The sequence below is a fragment of the Excalfactoria chinensis genome, chromosome 14, assembly GCF_039878825.1.
Source record: "Excalfactoria chinensis isolate bCotChi1 chromosome 14, bCotChi1.hap2, whole genome shotgun sequence".
In the NCBI taxonomy this organism is placed as follows: domain Eukaryota; kingdom Metazoa; phylum Chordata; class Aves; order Galliformes; family Phasianidae; genus Excalfactoria; species Excalfactoria chinensis.
The window spans coordinates 1,000,266-1,019,502 of record NC_092838.1 but is presented as its reverse complement, the minus strand read 5'-3'; the positions used below and the strand labels follow the sequence as shown (position 1 = coordinate 1,019,502).

General features: G+C 53.8%; 1 protein-coding gene across 1 annotated transcript; it reads left to right on the top strand.

The window, feature by feature from the left end:
• The first annotated feature begins 605 nt into the window (after positions 1–605).
• On the top strand, positions 606–19,119 carry RAB40C (RAB40C, member RAS oncogene family). Its single transcript, XM_072349445.1, has 7 exons — positions 606–737; positions 908–1,154; positions 10,118–10,178; positions 11,086–11,146; positions 14,150–14,227; positions 14,576–14,798; positions 16,262–19,119. The coding sequence occupies exons 2-7, from the start codon at positions 1,013–1,015 to the stop codon at positions 16,540–16,542; spliced, it is 846 nt and encodes a 281-aa protein (XP_072205546.1). The 5' UTR covers positions 606–737; positions 908–1,012; the 3' UTR covers positions 16,543–19,119.
• Positions 19,120–19,237: the final 118 nt, after the last annotated feature.

The window sequence follows — 19,237 nt, the reverse complement described above, 5'->3', positions numbered from 1 at the left end:
CCTAACCAGCATGTGACGATGCTGCAAGGAAATGTCAGCAATGACACCGCACTGAGGGCTCTGCTTATGGTTCTGGGAGGTTAATCCCCGATCCATCAGCCGGGCTGTGCCTTGTTCTGCTGGCACGTGGGAATGTATCAGCGTTCCCAAAGAAAACAAGCACTGCACGTATGTATAACCCATGTGTTAACTTGCAGCAGTTAACTGAGCAGGTACTGGGGAGCATTTGGGGCGATGCACCCCGGGTAGGGCTGGGTGAGGATGTCGTGGTGAGGACCGTGGCTCGATGGGGCACATCAGGGCTGTAACCTGCTGTAACAAAGCCTTGTCTGATGGGCTCAGGGTCCGGCTGGGCCCCACGCTGCAGCCGGGCGCTGCTTCCCAATCCGGCCCAGCCCGAACCCGGAGAGCCCGCGGGCTCCACGCGCCCCTCCCAGCCTCGCATTCCCATCATGCTCCGCTCCAACACTGCCCCGCGAGTCCGCGTCCGCCCCGCGCAAGGCACACCGGGACGTGTAGTTTGCGGTTACCTCGGCCGGCCCCGCCCAATCAGAGGCGGGTCTGGGCGGGGCCACGCGTGATGACGTGTATCTCAGCCAATAGCGCGCCGGGAGCCGAGGGCGGGGCTCAGGCAGCGCCTCTCCCGGAGCCGAGCGGGCGCTGCGCGGCGGCAGCAGGCGGAGGCTGCGGCCGTGGTGGCGGTGGCCCGGCCCGGCCCCGGGGCGCCCGGCCGCGAGGTGAGCAGCGCGGAGCCGCCCGGCCGCCGCTTCCCGCGGGGTTGCGGGGGTCTGCAGGGCGGGGAGCGGCGGGCCGGGCTGCGCGGGGGCGGCGGGGCCTAGCGGTGCGTAGCGGCGGGCCGGGCGCGGGGCTTTGTCAGCGGGCTGAGCGCCGCTCTCCTCCCCCGCAGGTCCCGCAGGAGATGGGCCGCGGGAAGGCGGAGCGCTGAGCCCCGCGGCGGGAGCTGAGGCGGCCCTCGGCCCGGCGCTGCCTGGAATGCGGCTGGGGAGCGAGGATGGGCACGCAGGGCAGCCCGGTGAAGAGCTACGATTACCTGCTCAAGTTCCTGCTGGTGGGAGACAGCGACGTGGGCAAAGGGGAGATCCTGGAGAGCCTCCAGGACGGCGCCTCCGAGTCCCCGTACGCCTACAGCAACGGTAAGGGCGAGGCGCCGCGGGGGCTGCGGAGGGTCCGCGGCGGTGCCCGGTGTGGCCGCTCGGTGCCATCCCGGCGCTCCGCCCGGTTCGCTGTGGGTTGAGCCGCGCTGAGAGAGAGCGGGTCGGTAACAAAAGAACGGGAGCGTTATTTCCAGAGCGGAGCTGCTGTGCGCTCGGCTTCGTTTGTCCTCCTCCTGCCGACGTCGAGGTGTGTGATGGAGCCCACGGCAGCCTATTAACTCTAGTGTCACAAGACCGTGATTAAAAGCCGAGGAGTGGCACTGTGCTATTTCCTGCATCCCCGCGCTGCAGTTAAAGCATAGCACAGCCCGGCAGGGTGCGGGTCCTGGAGTGGCGTTCAATCTGTCATCCTTCTCTCTGGCCTCAGTGCAAAATAACGGCCCCAGGGGCTCAATAGAAGCCACGTAATGCAGTTCCTTCTCCATCTCTGCATCTGAACCGATGGTTGGAGCAGTTGGTGCTCGGTTTTCTCAGTGAGCAGCAGCCTGAAAGAGCCGGGTGCTTCTCAAGGCTTGGAGCTGAAGCAGGCCTTGATGTAAGGGTGAGCCCCCAGAGCTGCCAGCAGCGCTGCAGGAGCGATGGAAGTGCACACCTGATTGCTCCGAGGAGGCCGTGACTCAGAACTCAGGAGGGCTGTGAAATTAGAGTAGCAAATTCTGGGACCAGAAGGTTGTGGTACCGCTCGTCTGCGGGGATGTGGCTGCGGTTTGCCTTTGAGGAGGCGCTCCATGCTTTTAAGCTTCCCCAGAGAGAGTTCCCATCCCTAAAGAGCCCCATTGTGGGAGCTGTGGAGCTGCTCCCTGGGACTGGGGCTTACTGAGCAGGGAGGATCGAAGGCTGGAACGGGGCTGTGTGAAGTGGGCTGTCAGCATCGTGGTCATCTTCTGCTATGGATGTTACTGGCTGTTGTTCAGGTGCTGATGATGCAGGAGTAAATGAGGATGGTTGGGAAGTGAGTGTGTGCTGGTTCTTTGATACACGTGTGGAACCCAGCACTGTGACTTAGCTACAGCTGGGAAGGGTTCCTCTCTGTACCTACTGCTTCATAGCAGCAAAGTGATGCTATCTCTTTCTAGAAAATAGAAATCTCAGTGAGCTCATGTTTTCAGAACCTTCCTTTTCTGTAAGCAATTGAGCTCGTTCCTAATTAGGGAATTGGGTCACGTGCTGTTGGTTTGTTTTTACACTAGTGTATGCTTTGATAGTCTCTGCTTCTGTTGCTTCTGCTGTGCCTTTTGGTGATGGGATGGAGCAGCTTTGAAATTGGAATGAGACTGATACCCGCACTATCCCTGATGGCAGTTGGATGGCCTCAGTCTTGGAGTGCTGGGGATGCATGCACTGAAGGGGCAGGTTTCTGTGGTGTGCTGCATCTCTGCCCCATGGAGCATCCCCGGGTGCAAAGGCACTTGGTGTTAGTGCTTGGTCTGCTTCGTGTTGTCCCAAAACCACAGCAACAGCGTTATGGAAGGGCTTTCTTTGTAAGCTTCATTCTCATCAGTGGGTCCTCCTTCCCTCCCTGACCGTCCCCTCCACCCCACATCCTGATCTGGAAAAACACTGCATCACCCACAGCTTGTTTCTTCTGTCCTGGAGGCAAAGCTTGCCAGGATCAGTGTGAAATGGAATGTGCTTGAGATTGGGAGTCATCCTTCCCAGCTTTCCCTCTAACTTCCCAAAGCCATCCCTGTGCAGCCTGGTGCTCCTCACAGCAGGACCCTTTGCCTGGTGAGTGCTGCATCACGGCCATTCTGGAGCAGCTTGGCTGTTAGCACGCTTACCCCAGAGCAATCCTGCTGAGCTCGTTGGGTGGCTTGCTGCAGGAGGCAGCAGTGTGACTCACATGGAGTTGCTGCAGGTTGCTTCCCTGGGTGCCATGCAACAGGAAGAAGCCAGGGCAGGCTCTGCTGCTCGGATGTGGATGCAGTGTGTGTGTGCTCTCTGATGATCCTTGCATGGTTGCATGCTGCTTTGGGAGATGGCTGCCCCCTCACCTGCTGCTGTTCTTGTAAAGCTGAAATGTGTGCTCAGGACAGAATGGAGTATGTTTCTGAACAGATGGCTTTGATTGGAAAGGGGATAGATAGATAGATTTTTGTTTCTCTTGGTTCACATTAAGCTCTCCTCCTCATGGCTTCCTTACGCCTGCTCTGCTCTCAGGCAGTGCTTGGAGCAGCGCTGATGGCCCTGTCAGTTGTGACCACCCCCTCTGCAGCGTGGCTACACTCCTTGTTTCCTTGTTTCCACCTTATCCCTGTGTCCTCATTAAGTGCTGTTTACCCTCAGATAACATTGTTTCCCTCAGCAGCCGCCTCCTTGGATGTGCTCTCCTCTGCTGCTCTCTGTGCAGTTGTCTGAGTTTGGAGCTCCCACTGCTGTTGTCTCAACCCTTTCTCTCCAGCAGTTGCTTTCTCAGCCCCAGCAGTGCACCCCGACCCTCAGCCACCAGTGTGTAATCAGGAACATCAACCAGGGGCTGCTACAAGTGTCTGTTTTACCCATGCAGCTTATGGTAGGGCAGGTCTCTGTGCACCACTTCCCTCAGCATGTGGCAGTCAGTTCTGTGCTGGGTAAGAGCCCCAGCTGGGCAGTGCTGCTGCAATGACAGGTCTCTGTAGTAACTGGAATTGTGGTTTATTTTGAGGTTTTAGCACTCTGATGGGAGTTGCATTGAGGCAAAGCGTTCTAAATGAAGACTTGCTATCGTCTTCCTGTGTGGGATCAGCCTGCAGGGAAAGCTTCAGCTCAGCTGTGCTGCTGGAAATCTCTTCCAGCTATGGAAGAATGGTGAGCGTGTGTCAGACAGGACAGTGTGTGTCTGCCAGCACCGGTGTCCTTCAGGGATGGTTCCTTCCATGTCATCAGGGATGCAAACTGATCTTCTCAGAGCAGGCTGCAGCTTGGAAACAATTCTGGCAACTCTTGTTTCTCTCTCCTTTGTTTCTTTTCCTTTGTTGTGTAATAATAGTAATAATTCTGAATGTACTGGACTGATCCCCTGTCTCTGCTTGTTGTGGGACTTCCTACCTGTGGCTTAAGAGCCTAAACAGGCCCAAGTTCCAGGCAGGTCCGGTTGTCTTCTCAGGTCAGGATGGGGATATGCAGTGCACTGGGTGATGTGTGTGTCACCTTTCAGGTGTGCTCCTACGGAGGGGAGCTGGGCACTTCCTGACCCTGTAGAAGAGCTTTGCTGTCAGGGGACTCTGAGCCTCAAGTCCCCAGGATGATGTGAGCCAAGCACTATAAATCTGGAATGGCTAGAATGCTCTTCTAATAGATTGAGTTAAAAGTCTCTCTTTATTGTTTTTAGGGTTTTTTGTTTCCATTTTTCCCAGTTCCAAGATGAGTCTGCTTCTGGTGATGCCTTTTTTTTCCCATCTAAACAACATTGGAAAGCCCACATAAAATGTCTCCTCCTTCTGTGCCCCATCTCCCTCAGCTTTAGTTTCCAGCTGTTCCCTGGCACGCTTTCCTCAGCAGCTCCTTCCCTCCCTCTCACTGAAGAGCAGAGCATCTCTCTGTGCACTCACAAACAGCTACACTTGGCTTTCAGAGCCGAGGATTTACAACCTTGCTTCGCTCTCACTTTCTTACCCTCTGACAGTCCAGGCCCATCGTTTGGCGAGCAGTGTGCTGTGTTTTGCTGTACAGCTTTCCGTTGGTCTGGGGCTGAGGAGGAGAAAGGAAGCTCTGATATGAGATCTCAGCCCACCCGTCCTGTTCTGCTGAGAGCCCCATTCTGTGGGGAGCATCAGAGGTCTGTGTGGTCCTGCAGTAGCAGTAACGGTGCAACAGCAGTTCTGAGACTGAGACAGGGCAGCGTGCTGAAGGTGTTTGACACAATAACTTAGCCCTTTCTGAATGGTTTTGCTTTGTTTTTGTCTCTGAGCACATCTTGGTGTTTGTGTTGTGACCCAGCAACAATGCTGATTGTTTCGGTGCCCTGCCATACATCCTCACAGGCTGCCTTTGTTGCTGGGTGCAGCTGTATCGTTTTTATGGACATCAGAACTGCCAAGGATGAAGAAACTCTTTTGTTTGTATTAGCTTCTGTGCATAAATTCAATCTTGATGTTCTTCTAAAGAACAAATCCACTTAACGTTCCCAGTTCTGGACCAACTTGTGGCTGTTTCAGCAGCCTGCTGGGTGCCCACCGTAATGGCTGGAGCTCCAGGAACAGATTTGCTTCTGGCTCCAAATGCAGATTTCAGATGCAGATGTCATCCTCAGCGTGGAGCAGCTCCTCTGTGGGTATCCGGTGCTGCCAAAGCATCGCTGGGATGTGGAGCAGCAGCTGGCAGGCGAAACGCTCAGCAGGGCTGGGCATCCTGCAGGGAGCGAATACACATTTTGCTTTTGGCCAGCTATAAGCGAGCAGTTTCTGGTCCGAGGTGCCCACCGACGAGTCGATAGCTGGATGCTTGGGGACTGACTGCAGCAAGAAGCATTCTTGTGACTCTCCCATTCCAGCTGTGATGTGCTCAGAGCTGAGTCGCTTCGTATCAGGTTGTACAGCAGGAATGGAGGTTGGATTGCTGCTGTGAGGAGGAGATGATGAAGGCTGGGCCAGATGGCCCCTCATGCCCTGTATGGAGCAGCACTGATCTGGGTGCTTGCTGGGAGCAGAGACCCCCGGTGCTTGTTCTGAATGTAGCTTCCCATTACGCCATGCTGCAGCACAGCGGTAGGAGCGCTGCTTTGTGGCCTTCTGCTCCACCCCTGCAGGCACCAGCCTGGGCTCTTCTGCAGTGTTGTTGTTCAGGAACTTTATCACCGTGCTGACAGCAACAAAGCAATGCTGAGAGGTACCTTGGTGCCAAAAGGCACAGACCTGAGATGAAGCCGTCTTTGTTCAAAGCCATATGTTTTGTTGACCCCCGTTGTTGGTGAAGATAATTTGTTATTTGTCTATCTAAGGAGTAGGTAATTGAATGCATGACTCAAGCTGATGAGCTCATGTGTTGTTTGGAAGGGATTTTTCTGTGGCTTACAGCTCTGAGCTGACGAGCTCAGTTGCTGCTGTTAATGTGCTGTTGCACACACTTTTTAAGGTCGGATGACTTCATCAGTCGTTATTTGAACAGATTGAATTCGCTTTTTTCATCAGCTACTGCTTATGTGCTCACACCACTGTTCTCTGAATGATTTAGCACCGCTTACACACAACACAAGAGTTGGTTCAGCGCTGGCCCCAGCGCTGCCTTCTGCCCAGGAGAGGTTTGGTGATGAACTCCCAGTGCTCAGCCTTCCCAGTGGGGCACAAACCCTGCTGTGGGCAGGTCTCATCCCCATGGAGCTCAGCCAGGCTAGGTGTGCTGGCTGGGGCTGCGTCTGTCTGCTCTGTGTGCACTGCACCCTCCTGGGTGAGATGTTAAAACCCAGACATGTCAGTCATGGCTAAGAAACTTCTTGTTAACATCTGTAACACCCGGGGACTTGGCAGGGTAAGCGGTTGTCTTTGGACACTTCTCAGTTATTGCTGACGTTTGGGATAAATGAGTTTCTGCTCTGGCTGCTTCAGGCTGTGCTGAAAAGCACAGGAACGCTGTTACAAATGCAGCCTTTCAGATGTGCTGCGCGCCGCGCTGCTTTTTGCTTAGGTTTAATAACCTGTTTGTTTCTTCTCTGTTCATCTACCTGAAACAAACTCTGCGTGGAGGAGAGGGAGGGAGCTTCCAGTAGCTTCTCTTGCACACTCAGACAAGCATTTCCAGCAGAGAGGCTGTCTGCACCTCTCAGGTGCGTGCAGGTGCATTTGGTCCTTTCCGTGGTCTATTGAGTAAGGATTTCCCTGACACTCATGCCACAGATCTGTTGCAGTCTGTCTGTGTAGAGCACCATGCTGGCTGTGAGGTGTTCTCTGCTGTCCCGCTGTGAGCAGAAGCAAGGTTTGTTCTTACCCTGACGGTGATCTCCTGCTTTACAGTCACAGCATGTCCTCACATTTTTCCAGTTATTATTTATTTGCCATATGCTCGGGGACCTGCTCTGCTTTCTCCCAAGCATCTTCTTGAACACAGTATGTTGCAACCAGCTCCGGTTACCTGAGGACACTGGAACTGGAGGCGGCTGAATCTTGGAAGTGTTCTCTATTTCTTCCTTTCTCTCTGGCCAGGGTGGCACTAAGCCTGTTCTCCCCACTCTCCAGTCACGGTGACTAAGGCTTTCTCTTTGGGGTTTGTTGCTTGGTGTGCACTGCATCCTGCTCCAGCAGCACACTGTGTGAGGAAGGAGGGAGGGATGTGCCAGAGGTGTCCTTGCAGAGATGAATTCAGGTGTCTCTGGGGTCCCTGCTGTGCTTACAGCAATGCATGTCTACAGAGCCTTGGTCACTTAACTTGAAACATTTAAAGCAGTTTTCTCAGTATCTTCACCATTTGAAGGGAAGATCTCAAGAACAGCACAAAATACAGCTCGAGAGCAGCATGAAGTGCACATCCCTGGTGCCTTTCTGCCTTTTCCAGTGACTTCCCAGCCCCTGTGCCTGCTTGTCCGCCAGCCCCACTCTGATTTTGGCACGCTGCTGCTGTCTGAGGGTGCGCAGCGCTCATTGATGGTGTTGGGACACATCCTGTGGGGCAGTGAGTTCCCAGGGGAAGGAGGCTGGCAGCCCCACTGCAAAGTGCTGTCGAGTGCTGGAAGAAAGCTGTCACTTCTTGGCGGGGTTTTGCTTTTCCTGGTTACACCAGATGTAATCTCACAGCTGAAAGCCCAAATTTTAACTCGGACGAGTTTTGTTTCAGCTCGCATTGATGTGATGCATCCTGTGTTGGCGTGAGTGATGTGGAATAGGTCAGAGATTCCTACGTGCACCCTGCCCATTCCCATGGGAAAGTGGCTGGTGGGTAGGTTTCCCATCTACCGCCTGGCAGATGGGATAAAGGTTGGGATGCCCTGGAGCTTTGCCCAGGAGCAATTACGGTGCTCGTGCGTGAAGCCCGGCCCTGGGAGGGGAGCGGGGTGTTTGTCCCCAGCCTTGGTGACAGCAGCTTGCTGAGTGCTGGGTCGGTTGGGCTGCTCCGACAGCGGGGCCATGTTGGCATCGGTGCAAGCAGGAGCCTAAAGAATAGCGGAGGGGTTGGACTGAATGCTAAATCACTGGGAACAGCCCGGACTTGTTCTCCAAGCGTCGCTCTTTGGTTACATCACGCTCGGTGTTGGTCAAGAGAGATGGGCTGATAGCTGCTGAGCTTCCAGCAGGGCTGCTTTCCTGCTGCAGGGCTGTGTGTCTGGGGGCCAGGCAGGTGGCAGCGAGGCCAGGAGGCTGCAGGAGATACGGGGGTGTGGTGTGGGGTTGTGGCTGTGCATCCCCACCGGGGGCTGTCAGGCTGTGCTGGCGGAGCAGAAATGCCAGTCCTGAAATGAGCTGCATGCGGCTGCCAGCTGAGGTGATGTTCGGGCTGGGGAAACCACTGATGACTACAGGAAGGAAAATTTCACACCTTTGCTGAGTTTATCGGTTTCTGAGCGGCACAAAATGTTAATAATAAAGGAGCTGTGGTACAGCATGGCTGGGGGTGTCGGACCGCCGGCACCGCTCTGGGCGACAACGACATCTAGCGGCTGCTGTGCCTGGCCAGACAGCAGAGCCCTGGGCCAAGGGGAGCTGAGCTCCAGCCCTGGGCTGCAGCCTGAGCTGCGCAGCAGCTGCCTGGATAGGGCCAAGTAGGGGCAGCCCTGCTCTGCATCCCCCTCAGTGCCCAACTTGTCCAGCTTTGGGAGCTGAGAGGATTCACAGGGATGCTCTGCTCTCTCGTGGGCATGGAGCAGGCTCACTGCTGCTTGCTGTCCCCAGGGATGCGGGTTTTATATCTGCCAAGCAAATAAATACAAACCACTCGTCGTCTCTGGAGGAAGATAAAATGTAAACTATCTATTTTCTGTGATAAAGCACTGGAAATAGTTGGAATTTAAGATAATTATCTTGATTGCTTCTTGTAGCACCCTGCAAAGACTGAAATCTAATTTGTTTCTCTCTAACAGGGAGCTCCTGCTGATGACTCAGGCGAAAATCCATTTGCCTTATTGACAAACTTGTCCCTTGGTTTTCAGGGCAGTGTTGCTGCAGAAGGGGCATACAGGTGGTTATGCAGCAGGGAGGTTTTCAATACACGTTCCACATTTGAGATCTTGTGGTTGGAGGAGAGAACAAAGCTGATGCAATTGGAGGGAAGTTACTTGGCATTGCTAAAGGTGGCTGTAAATTGCTTTGTGCTCTCCAGTGAGTGGTGCAGTTCAACCAGATGCACAGGAGCTTGCAGGGAAGCTGCAGGAGGGGCAGCTGTGCGCTGGCTTGAACAAAATCCTTGTCTGAAGGTGCTGGGCATTCCTAATGTGACTGCAATTCTGGGGTCCTCTGCTGGTCTGGAGCTGGGGCCCTGTGGGGAGCTGTTGTCCATGCTGTTTTCTCAGCTGTTGTTGAGGAGGGAGTGCACTCTGCCTGCTCTGCCCCTGCCTGCTCAGGAGCCGAGCTGCTGGAGGAACCTCCTGAAGTTGCATCAGCCTTCGCTTCCTGGCCCACAGAGGTGACGAAGCACGGCTGTGCCGTGGTGGGGCTGGTAGCTGAGGGTTTCTGGGCTTGTCTCTCACTGGAACCCAACACTGACATTGACTGCCCTGTGTTGCCTTGCAGTACAGGCTGCTGTGTGCTGCCGTGCTCTGAAGGATGAGTATAGAGGATGACAGTAGAGAAAGTAACGTTCTTCCAAAATACATTTGCATCGAGTCAGTTCTTCCATCACCAAGTTTGAGACTTCACTTGTTTAATGAAAGAAACAGTTTAATTTGCATGTTTCTGTTTGCAAGCATAGCAGGTATACGTGCCTTGTAGTTCTTAATTCCTTTTGTCCTTGTAGTTGGAAATCAGCAGCTGTGTTCTCTGGACAGGCTTCTCAGCATCACCACCTCCCTGCCTGTTTGACCCCTGTTCTCTTCCCTTTAGGAATTGACTACAAGACTACTACCATCCTGTTGGACGGCAGAAGGGTCAAGCTGGAGCTCTGGTGAGTTTGGCTTCTGAACTGCACCACAGCATGGCCAGTGCAGAGCATCCCTGGCTGTATGGTGAGGCTTGGTAACTCCTCTTCCCAGTAAGCTGTTCTAGTGAATCAGACCCCTTTCTGTGACTGAGCAGCACCAGCAGCATGCTGTCCTTTGCCAGGATGGTCCTGTTTCAGCCTTTGTCCACCACAGCTTTTGCTCACTAAGGGACTTAGACTGACAATACTGGACTCAACTGAAATCCTGGAGTGGGAAACAAATAGAATTAGGAGGACAGAGCCCTCAGTTCCCACAGAAGCCTGGATTAGTCCATGGCTTGGTCATGGTACATTCAGTGTGTACAGGGCTGACCTGGCGCTGGGATGGAGTAGTGAGAGCCCTGCATATGAGGGTGACCCTTCCTTACCTGACAGTGCTGGAAGAAGACCCGGAGCCCACCTGGTCCAGTTCTGAGATATAAACTGCTAAGAAGATGCCCCAGGAATGCAGGAAATAGCCTGTCCCTGTTGTGCTTCAGCTGGATCTAGCAGGGAGTGACACTGGTCCTAAGGCATGAAACCAAACGTCTCTGCTGAGATGTATATGAAATAACTGGAATGTTCATGTTCTGTGTGAACTGTTACATTGGGAATGAATGACACGTTCTCTGCCTCAGAGACTGACTCTAAGGGTGTATGGTTTCATGGTTTAATTATAGTCCTGCTCTCTCAGGAGCTGGTGTCCTCATTTTTCTAACAAACAGCTAATTTATCTCTTCTGCCCTGTGTGACTGCATGCTCTCCTTGCACTTTGTGTTTCTTACTCTTGTAAGGTGCCATTTTCCCATTTGTAGCCTGCTGGGAGTTGTGGACTCTGGGGTTTCTTGTTTCCTAGATTTCACAGGTGTAACTCGAGTTTTCTTTGTTGCAGGGACACATCAGGGCAAGGCAGATTTTGCACCATTTTCAGGTCATACTCCAGAGGAGCCCAGGTGAGCGCAGCTGTATTTGATGGGGGCCATCCTTTTCTTTAGGCTGTAACTATCTTTCATGCCACGGCAAAGAGCTCCAAGGCAAATCGAGCATGGAAAGGATGGGATCTGTGAAAATACCAAGGGGCACCACAGGTCTTTCTGTGCTCTAGATTTTTCGTTTTATGAAATGATGGGAAACAGAGGAGTGAGTGACAGCCCTAGGCTGCTGCTGGAACGTTCTGTAATGGATTACTCCCTGCTGGTTTCTAGACAGGGGCTGAGGAGTTGGGCTTATAAAGGATGTGGCGATTCTAACCTGAGATCTGCCTTAGCTTTAATGTGGGGGCTCCTCATTTCAGGGGCTTATCAGGTTTGTTTCAAAATGACACCAGCTTTCACAGTGGAGTTCTTCCTCTGTGTTGTTACCAAATCAGCTCCAAAAATAATGCTCAAATCAAGCAGGGAGCAGCAAGCACCACGTCTGCATGGGGCTTCAGCCAGCAGAGTCTGTGTCGTGCGTACCAGGACTTGTATCTGCCGTGTGATGAAGTGGGAGAAATGGGAAAGGTGAAAGAAATGGTGATGAGAATGGCCTGGCCCATGTGGGGCTGGCTGAGAAGGGATACATGTACATGAGTGGAGAGTGCTTAAGAAAATACACAAAACAGCTGCTTGGTGAAAAGTGCCTTCAAGTAAGGGAAGCGCACCTGGCTCCCCTCCCTGCCTCATTGCTTCTTGAGTGGAATGATGAGAATTGAATCTGCTGAAGTTAAACCCTTGCCAAATGGAGAAGTGGTCCCGAAGTGTGACAGAGGTTGTCCTTCAGGAATAGGTTCAGACTCTGCAGAAAGTCAGAATGACGTTCAGGAATGCTCCCATCTTACAGCAAGGCTGCAGCCCTAACAGAATAATGAGTGTTGTTGAGTTCTGCTTTGGCAGCAGGTTTGAGTGGTTGCTGTCTATCCTGCTCAGGGCTTCTCAGCATGCAGAGAACTGCGGGGCTTTTTGGCAACTCAGCAGGCTCTGAGATGCAGGCTGTGCTCTACTGTGCAGCTTTGTGGGTGCTGTGAACATTCTACCTGCTTTGGGACATTCTGAGGGGTGTCCAGCTGCTGGAGGAGCCATCCCTGCATGTCACAGTGCTTACTGCCAGCTCAGTGATAAATAACCCCTGGTGCATTACGCTGTTGGGAAATGCTTTGGCAGCAGGGAGCAGTGCCCTGGGCCAAGGTCCCAGGTGCCAGCTGGAGAAGGGACATGGTGTTCTCCTTGCTGTCTTTGTTTATGGCTTACTTAGTCCTATGGGCTGCAGAAGTCCAGTCTGGGGGTTCTTCCAGGCTTCCTCAGCAACCAACAGCTTTGTTCCATCAGTGCAGAGTAGCAGCAAGTGAGGCTTTCTTGGCTGCCCTGTACTCTGCGTGCTGAGGTTTGTGACAGTGGTGGGAGCACTTGTTTTCAAGCACACTGCTTCTGCCACCTTTCAAAGCCTGCAAGTCTGCTTGCTGCAGGTGTTTAAGCCAGACAGAGATGTGGTTTGATTCCCTCTTTGGTCAGGACTTTGTGTGAGCTCCTGCTCCAAGCAAACCTGACTCCTGGCAGAGTAAGGGTCCACGTGTGCTGCTGGGTACAATAATAGATTATCTCTGTGTTCTCTGTTCACTGCGTGGTGCACTCACGTGGTAATCTGTCATGGGAGCTCAGGCTTTGTGGAACAAAAGCAGACTGGAAATGGACTTTGAAAATGAACTGTGTAAAGACCTGGGACAGTGCTGGGAGATAAGTCCTCTCTTCTTCCACCCGCCACCAAAACCCAGGGGCAGGTTGGGGAGAGGCTGCCCAGCTCAGGGGCTGCAGAGGACTGCACAACAGCTGCACCAAGTGTTCTCACAGGGTGTCTTGTGAAGCTAGATATTGAGAGGTATGGAGATATCAGGGTGTTGAGAGCCATCGGGGCACTTAAAGAAGGTTTGGGGCTGCAGATGGGAATCTGTTCATCTTTCTGGCTGATTACAATTCCACACGTGTTGTTCCACAGGAATCTTTTTGTTTATAAACCTGAAGGGAAAAAAAAAGGCCAACAGCTCTTATTTGGATCTGTCTGCAGAGCTGAGCCAGCTTCCTGTGTGCATGCATGTCTGCAAGCTGTTCTTTGCAGGGGAGAAAACAGTGATGACACTGTGTTTGGGAGGCAGTGTCTGGAGCACACCTGTGCTGCCTGGGAGAAGCACGAAGTCCCCTGTCTGAGCCCCCAAATATGGAGCTGCTTCTTCCCCTTTGCCCCACCACCCACACTGGGAGGATGGGGATGGGATTGGGGCAGTAGGCAGCGTGGCCTTGGTGTCTGCTCTTGGGAGACTTTACTTGACAATCTGAACTGGAAACGTGTGTGTGTGGAGCTGTGTTATGACTTGGGAGGCTGTACTGGCAGACAGCGTGGAGTTAGAGAGCGTGGTCTTGACCTTCCACTTTATTCCTAAGAACTCGGGGTTGTGGTTTTGCTGATGTTTTATCCCGATTCCTCTGTAAAGCAGATCCAGGCTGCAGCTGCCAGCAAGCTTAAAGCCACTCTGCTCCGAGAGCGTGGTTCAGGCAGAAGCTGTCCTAACAAAGCAGCTCTTGGAGCAGTTTCTGTTGGCTCAAGGAACTTGTCAGTCCAGAAACAAAGCAAGTAGGGCCTTCTGAGCACCCTGGCAGTTTGTCTTGGAAGGAGGTCCTCAAAACTCTTCCTCTGTCGTTTCCTGATTATCCTTCATTCTCATGTGTAGCGTTGGAAGCCAGAAGTCCAAACAGAACAAATGAAGAAAGTCTGGGTCTCTCCCACCCCATCCCTCTTTTTTTTTTCCCCTAGGATGCACTTTATTTTAGTGATGTCTCCTGGTAGCAGGTAGTTCTCCATTCTTGTCACCTTAAGATCATTCTTTTAGCCTTTCAGTTTTGGGGTATAGAAGCGGCCTTCTAGGTGAATCTCCCTTTTTGTTTGCCCCGTATGCAATCTGGTGACTGCATGTTTTCTTCCATCAGGGGATTCTCCTGGTGTATGACATCACCAACCGCTGGTCCTTTGATGGGATAGATCGATGGATGAAGGAAATAGATGAGGTAAGCTTCATGAAGGACCCAGGAGCGTGCTGGCTTGCTGCAACACCATTCTTTCACACTGAGGCTTCCAGCCCCTCTGGCCCAGGGTCACCAAAGTGCAGTGGTCTGTAACAAAACCCAGGGAGGTGCCACCTCTGTACAAGAACCAGAGTGGTTCTGCTGTGGTTCCCTCTCAAGTGATTCGTAGAGAGGAAAAATTAATGGTCCTCGTTATGTAGCATTGACTGCTCAGCATCAGAGCAGCTTCTACTCCCTTGCTCTTCGCTGCTATTGAAGTTAGGCAGAGTTGGCTGCCCTCACTAAAGTCGAGCCGTGATTATTTCTCCATGTATGTTTTTCTTTTCGTAGCATGCCCCAGGGGTGCCCCGGATCCTGGTGGGAAACAGACTTCACCTCGCCTTCAAACGGCAGGTGCCCACAGAGCAGGCCCGGGCGTACGCAGAGAAGAACTGCATGACATTCTTTGAGGTCAGCCCACTGTGTAACTTCAACGTCATAGAGTCCTTCACAGAGCTGTCTCGTATCGTCCTCATGCGGCACGGCATGGAGAAGATCTGGAGACCCAACCGAGGTGGGCAATGAGAAAGGAGCTGTGTGTGGGCTGGAGCAGAGGGAGCGCCCAGATAGGTGTGTGTGTGTGCTCATACCTGTGGGATCTGAAAGCTCCTGCCCTGCTGAACAGCCTCGAGTCAGGTGTGCTGGAGCTGAACCAGAGCAAGCTGCCCTTCCTGGTGCAGCTCCAGAGGGCAGTTCAGCATGTCTAGGCTCTGAACTGCTCTGGGACATCCTTACACCTCTGCATTTACTCTAGGTAAAGCTGAAAGCAATTAAGCTTACAACTTGAAAGCACTTCAATCGGATGACTGTGTGTGTGGGATGCACCAAGCGTAAGCACCTCTGTCCTTACCCTTGTCTGAGCCTGTATCTCCTGTTCTGGAGAGATAGGGAGGCAGGGTGAGCCCAGGGCAGTGCAAGGAGCTGAAAGGGGATCAACCCTGTTCCTGCTGTAGGCATGGAGCAGTGAGCTGGGGTATTCCATATGTGCCCAAGTGCACAGACTGGCATGAGCAGAGCCCACCTTATGTCTCAGCCTGTTGAGTTTGGAGGAAAATAGTCTTAGGACCCTGGTTCCTAGCTGGGGGTAGCAGCGTGTCTGACTGACAGGCTGAGCAGCAGAAGTTTAACACTCCCATCTGGGTGACCCACCTTTGTCTGGGTCTTCTGTCCCAGTGAGCAGGAGCAGATCTTGCTCCTCAAACGCTCTGTCAGGTTCTTCAGGACTGGAGGCAGCTCTGCTGGCTGCTTGGGAGCAGTGAGCGGCTGGAGGTGAACGTGTGCCCTCCTGTGGCCGGCTGCTGGGAAATCCCATCCCACAGGCTTCCCACAGCTCATTCATGTGGCTCACCCTGAGCTAAGAGGACGCTGGCAAGTCTTGTCCTGGCTTGAAGGGATGTTCATTGCTGTGAGCACTGTGCAAAGAGCCATCCCTGCAGCCTCTGCTCACTGAGCCAGTCCCTTGCAGCAGGGCTGGCTCCATTGCCTCCTTCCCAGACCTCTCCTTGGGGCTGCCAAATGGTGACAGGGAAATGGGACCATGAGCAGGGCTGGCATGTTGCACCAAGCAGAGGGACGGTGCTGCCTGAGCCCAGTGCTGGCACCAAAGCTGATGGCCATCAAGGTGCTGGCTTGCAGGGCTCAGCTGAAGCCTGGGAAGCCTTTATTCCCACACTGTTGCTCTAACAAATGTAATTTGGTGAAGCCCTGACACAGGCTCAGAGAGGTGGTGGGTGCCCTGTCCCTGGAGATGCTCAGGGTCAGGCTGGAGCACCCGGTGGAGCTGTAGGTATCCCTGTTCATTGCAGGGCAGCAGGGCCAGATGATCTTTACAGGTCCTGTGAATCTGCTCTGGGTTCTGGTGCAGTTGCCATCAGCTCTTCTCCCCTACCAGCAAGAGCTGCATGGCACAAAGAGGTGTGGGAAGAAGGCAGCCTTGCAGTGCATTGGCCCTGACTGTCCGCTCTCTCCTCCCCGCAGTGTTCAGCCTGCAGGACCTGTGCTGCCGAGCCATCGTCTCCTGCACCCCCGTGCACCTCATTGACAAGCTGCCGCTGCCCGTCACCATCAAGAGTCACCTGAAATCCTTCTCCATGGCCAACGGGATGAACGCGGTGATGATGCACGGCCGCTCCTACTCCCTGGCCAGCAGCGGGGGAGGCAGCAGCAGCAAAGGCAACAGCCTGAAGAGATCCAAATCCATTCGGCCGCCCCAGAGCCCCCCCCAGAACTGCTCACGCAACAACTGCAAGATCTCTTAGCAGGACGGACGCGCCGTGAGCTCCGTGTGCACCCACACACCCATGTACAGATGTTTGCACACTTCACCCTTTCCGACCGGATCCTTTAGGATGGGCCTCGGCTGCTTCCCCCACGGTGCACGCAGGCGTTGGGAATGTGCTCTCCTTTGGCCCCGCATGTGAAGCGTGCTGCCGGCTGCAGGGGGGAGAGGACTCTGCCAAGTGACCCTCCAGGAATGCTTTGGGCTTCACCTCTCGGCCTGGGGTGGAAAATTCAGCAGCTGCCGGGTTGGGGAGGAGGGGGGGAAGGAGGGGGGGGAAAAAAGCTCATCCCGTTTCGATGGAGAAATGGATTTAATGGCAGATTGAGAGGCTTAAGGGAGTAGGCAAGGAGAGTCTGTGCTGTGACTTTAACTCTTGGCCTCCTGAGCGAATCGCTGGTGCAATAGTGGTGGTTGGGTGCAGCGAGAAATGAAGAAACAGAAACAAAAGAAGAAGGGGGGGGGGGGAGCAGTGACTGGATTCACCCAGATGTTAACCTGCTGTTGCCAAAAAAATAGAGCTAAGGTGCAAAAGGCAAGAGTTGGCCGTGAGGAGGCTGAAGGGAGCAGCCTGCGTGCCTTCTGCGGTTCTTTGTGTACATATTATACATAGATGTATATCTCTCAGCTGTTTTGTAAGGGGTTGGTTGGTTGTTTTTTAAGAAGCAGTCAGGGAAAATTTTATGCAGCCATGTAAATAAAAGCAGGGGATTAATTTAACCAGTGGCAGCAAGAGGGGCAAAGCGGGGGGTGTTAAGGTGAGAGGATGTAAATGCTTGAAAAGACTCTGACCCACTACAGGGGTTGGTAGGAGGATTTTAATACGTATACAGAAGGAAAGAGCCATCGGTGCGTTCTGTGCTCCCCGAGCTGCTTTACTTTGATCATTCCATAAAGTGTGAGCGCTGAGGGTGGGCTGGGGTTGAAGCAGAGCTGAGGGGGCAGAGCAGAGAGGCTGAGCTGTTGGGGTTGATGTGAGGCAGGGGCAGCTCTGAGCCCCCCAGGTGGCCGATGCCTCATTCAGTTGCAGAGCCAGCAGGGACTGAGGAGCAGAGATTGGAAGTGCTGAGCCCAGAGCAGAGGGAAGATGTGGACTGCCCTGTGTCAGTGCAAGGTCTTGGCCGTCCATTCCAGAGCCCCACCTCCATTGTGCCACTCTGTGCACTCCTGGATCCACACGCTGCCACCCCACGTTGGCCCTGCATCCTGGCCTCTTGCTCTGCTTTCCCAAAGACATCCTGCCAAGCTCGTGGCTCCTCCTGGATGAAGGTGGGAAGGGACGAAGCGGCTTTTCCTGCTGGAGCACAAAGGAGCCGGGAGCAGGGCTGCATCTCCTGTGGGGGTGTGCTCAGCTCAGGGCTGCAGCAGGAAACGGGGAGAAACAGAGGGAGCTGAGCACTGCAGGACTGCTGCAATGCCTTGGAGCGTGTGTGCTACGCAGCCGGAGCATGGGATGTGGATGCAGAGTGTGGGATGTCAAGCAAGGGCCCGTCCATCCCTGGCTTCATCCCACGGCAGCGTGTTGGTTGTGCTGATGGTTCACCTGCAGACTGAAAAGCTGCACGTCGTCCTCCCAAGGGCTGGGGCCTGGCAGTGGTACTGGGCTGTGCCAATGGCTTCCCTCGGACAGCCATGCTGTGTGGACTGGGAGTCATCCACGTGGAGCAGAGCAGCAGAGCAGCGCTGCTATCTCTGTCCTGCAGCCGACAACTCGGGGCCCCTCTTGCACTGTGGGGCAGGATGAAGCCCAGTGATGCTGCTGGGCTGATGCCCCTCGGTGCGTGCAGCCCCCCTGCAGAACAAAGCCCGGCGCTGGGGGGGTTCAGGGCTCGGCCCTGGCACGCTTTATTGCCCGGCTCAAATGAGCGAGGAGAGAATTAAAGCTTGTGCCGAGGCGGGGAGAAGAATCCTTTGTAGTGGTGATTTGGCTCGAGAGCAAAGCAGGCCGATTTCAGCACGGAGTCCGAGGGATTTCCAGAACCTGTCTGAGACGGCCGGCACCTGTTCCCCATCACTTAACACACAGCAGAAGACAATCGCTGGCTCTACAGCCTGGCAGGCCGGGGATATACAGCCAACAGGTGATGCTCCAGCACTGCGAGGGGCACTCGTGGCTGCCTCCTGCCTGCACTGCCTGCGGGCACCCGGGATCCCTGCCCCGAGTCACTGCTGCATGCCTGCAGCTCATCACACACCTCTGCTTGGTTCTGCTTCGGTCCATGTGCCGCCTCCTGCTCCTTCTGCCCAAAGCTGATGTTCCTTTCATCCTGTAAGTCAGGAAGATCCCAGCTGGAGGGAGGATGGAAGATGGACCCGGTGTGTTTGCTCAGCCATTTATTGTTATTATTCTTTAATTTAAAAGGAAAAGAGGTTTTTTGCATCTGATGTCGACACTAGTCTGTAGCTGCTCCCCCCCACCCGTACCATTCCTGAGGGGTTCTTTTGGACTGTCCTTTTATTTTTGTATTCCTTTGTACAGTCGGTCAGTGTTGTTCAACTGATTCCACATGGGTTTGTTTTATATAAATTAAAGCCTTTTTTTTGGTTTGGAGCTGCCGAGCAGGAGGTGCAGGAGTTGTATCTGCTTTGGGGGGAGATGCTGAGGAGGAGGAGGAGGTGTTTGTGCCCCAAGCCGGGCACGACCTGCTGGATCCTGACCCACGGAGTGGATTTAA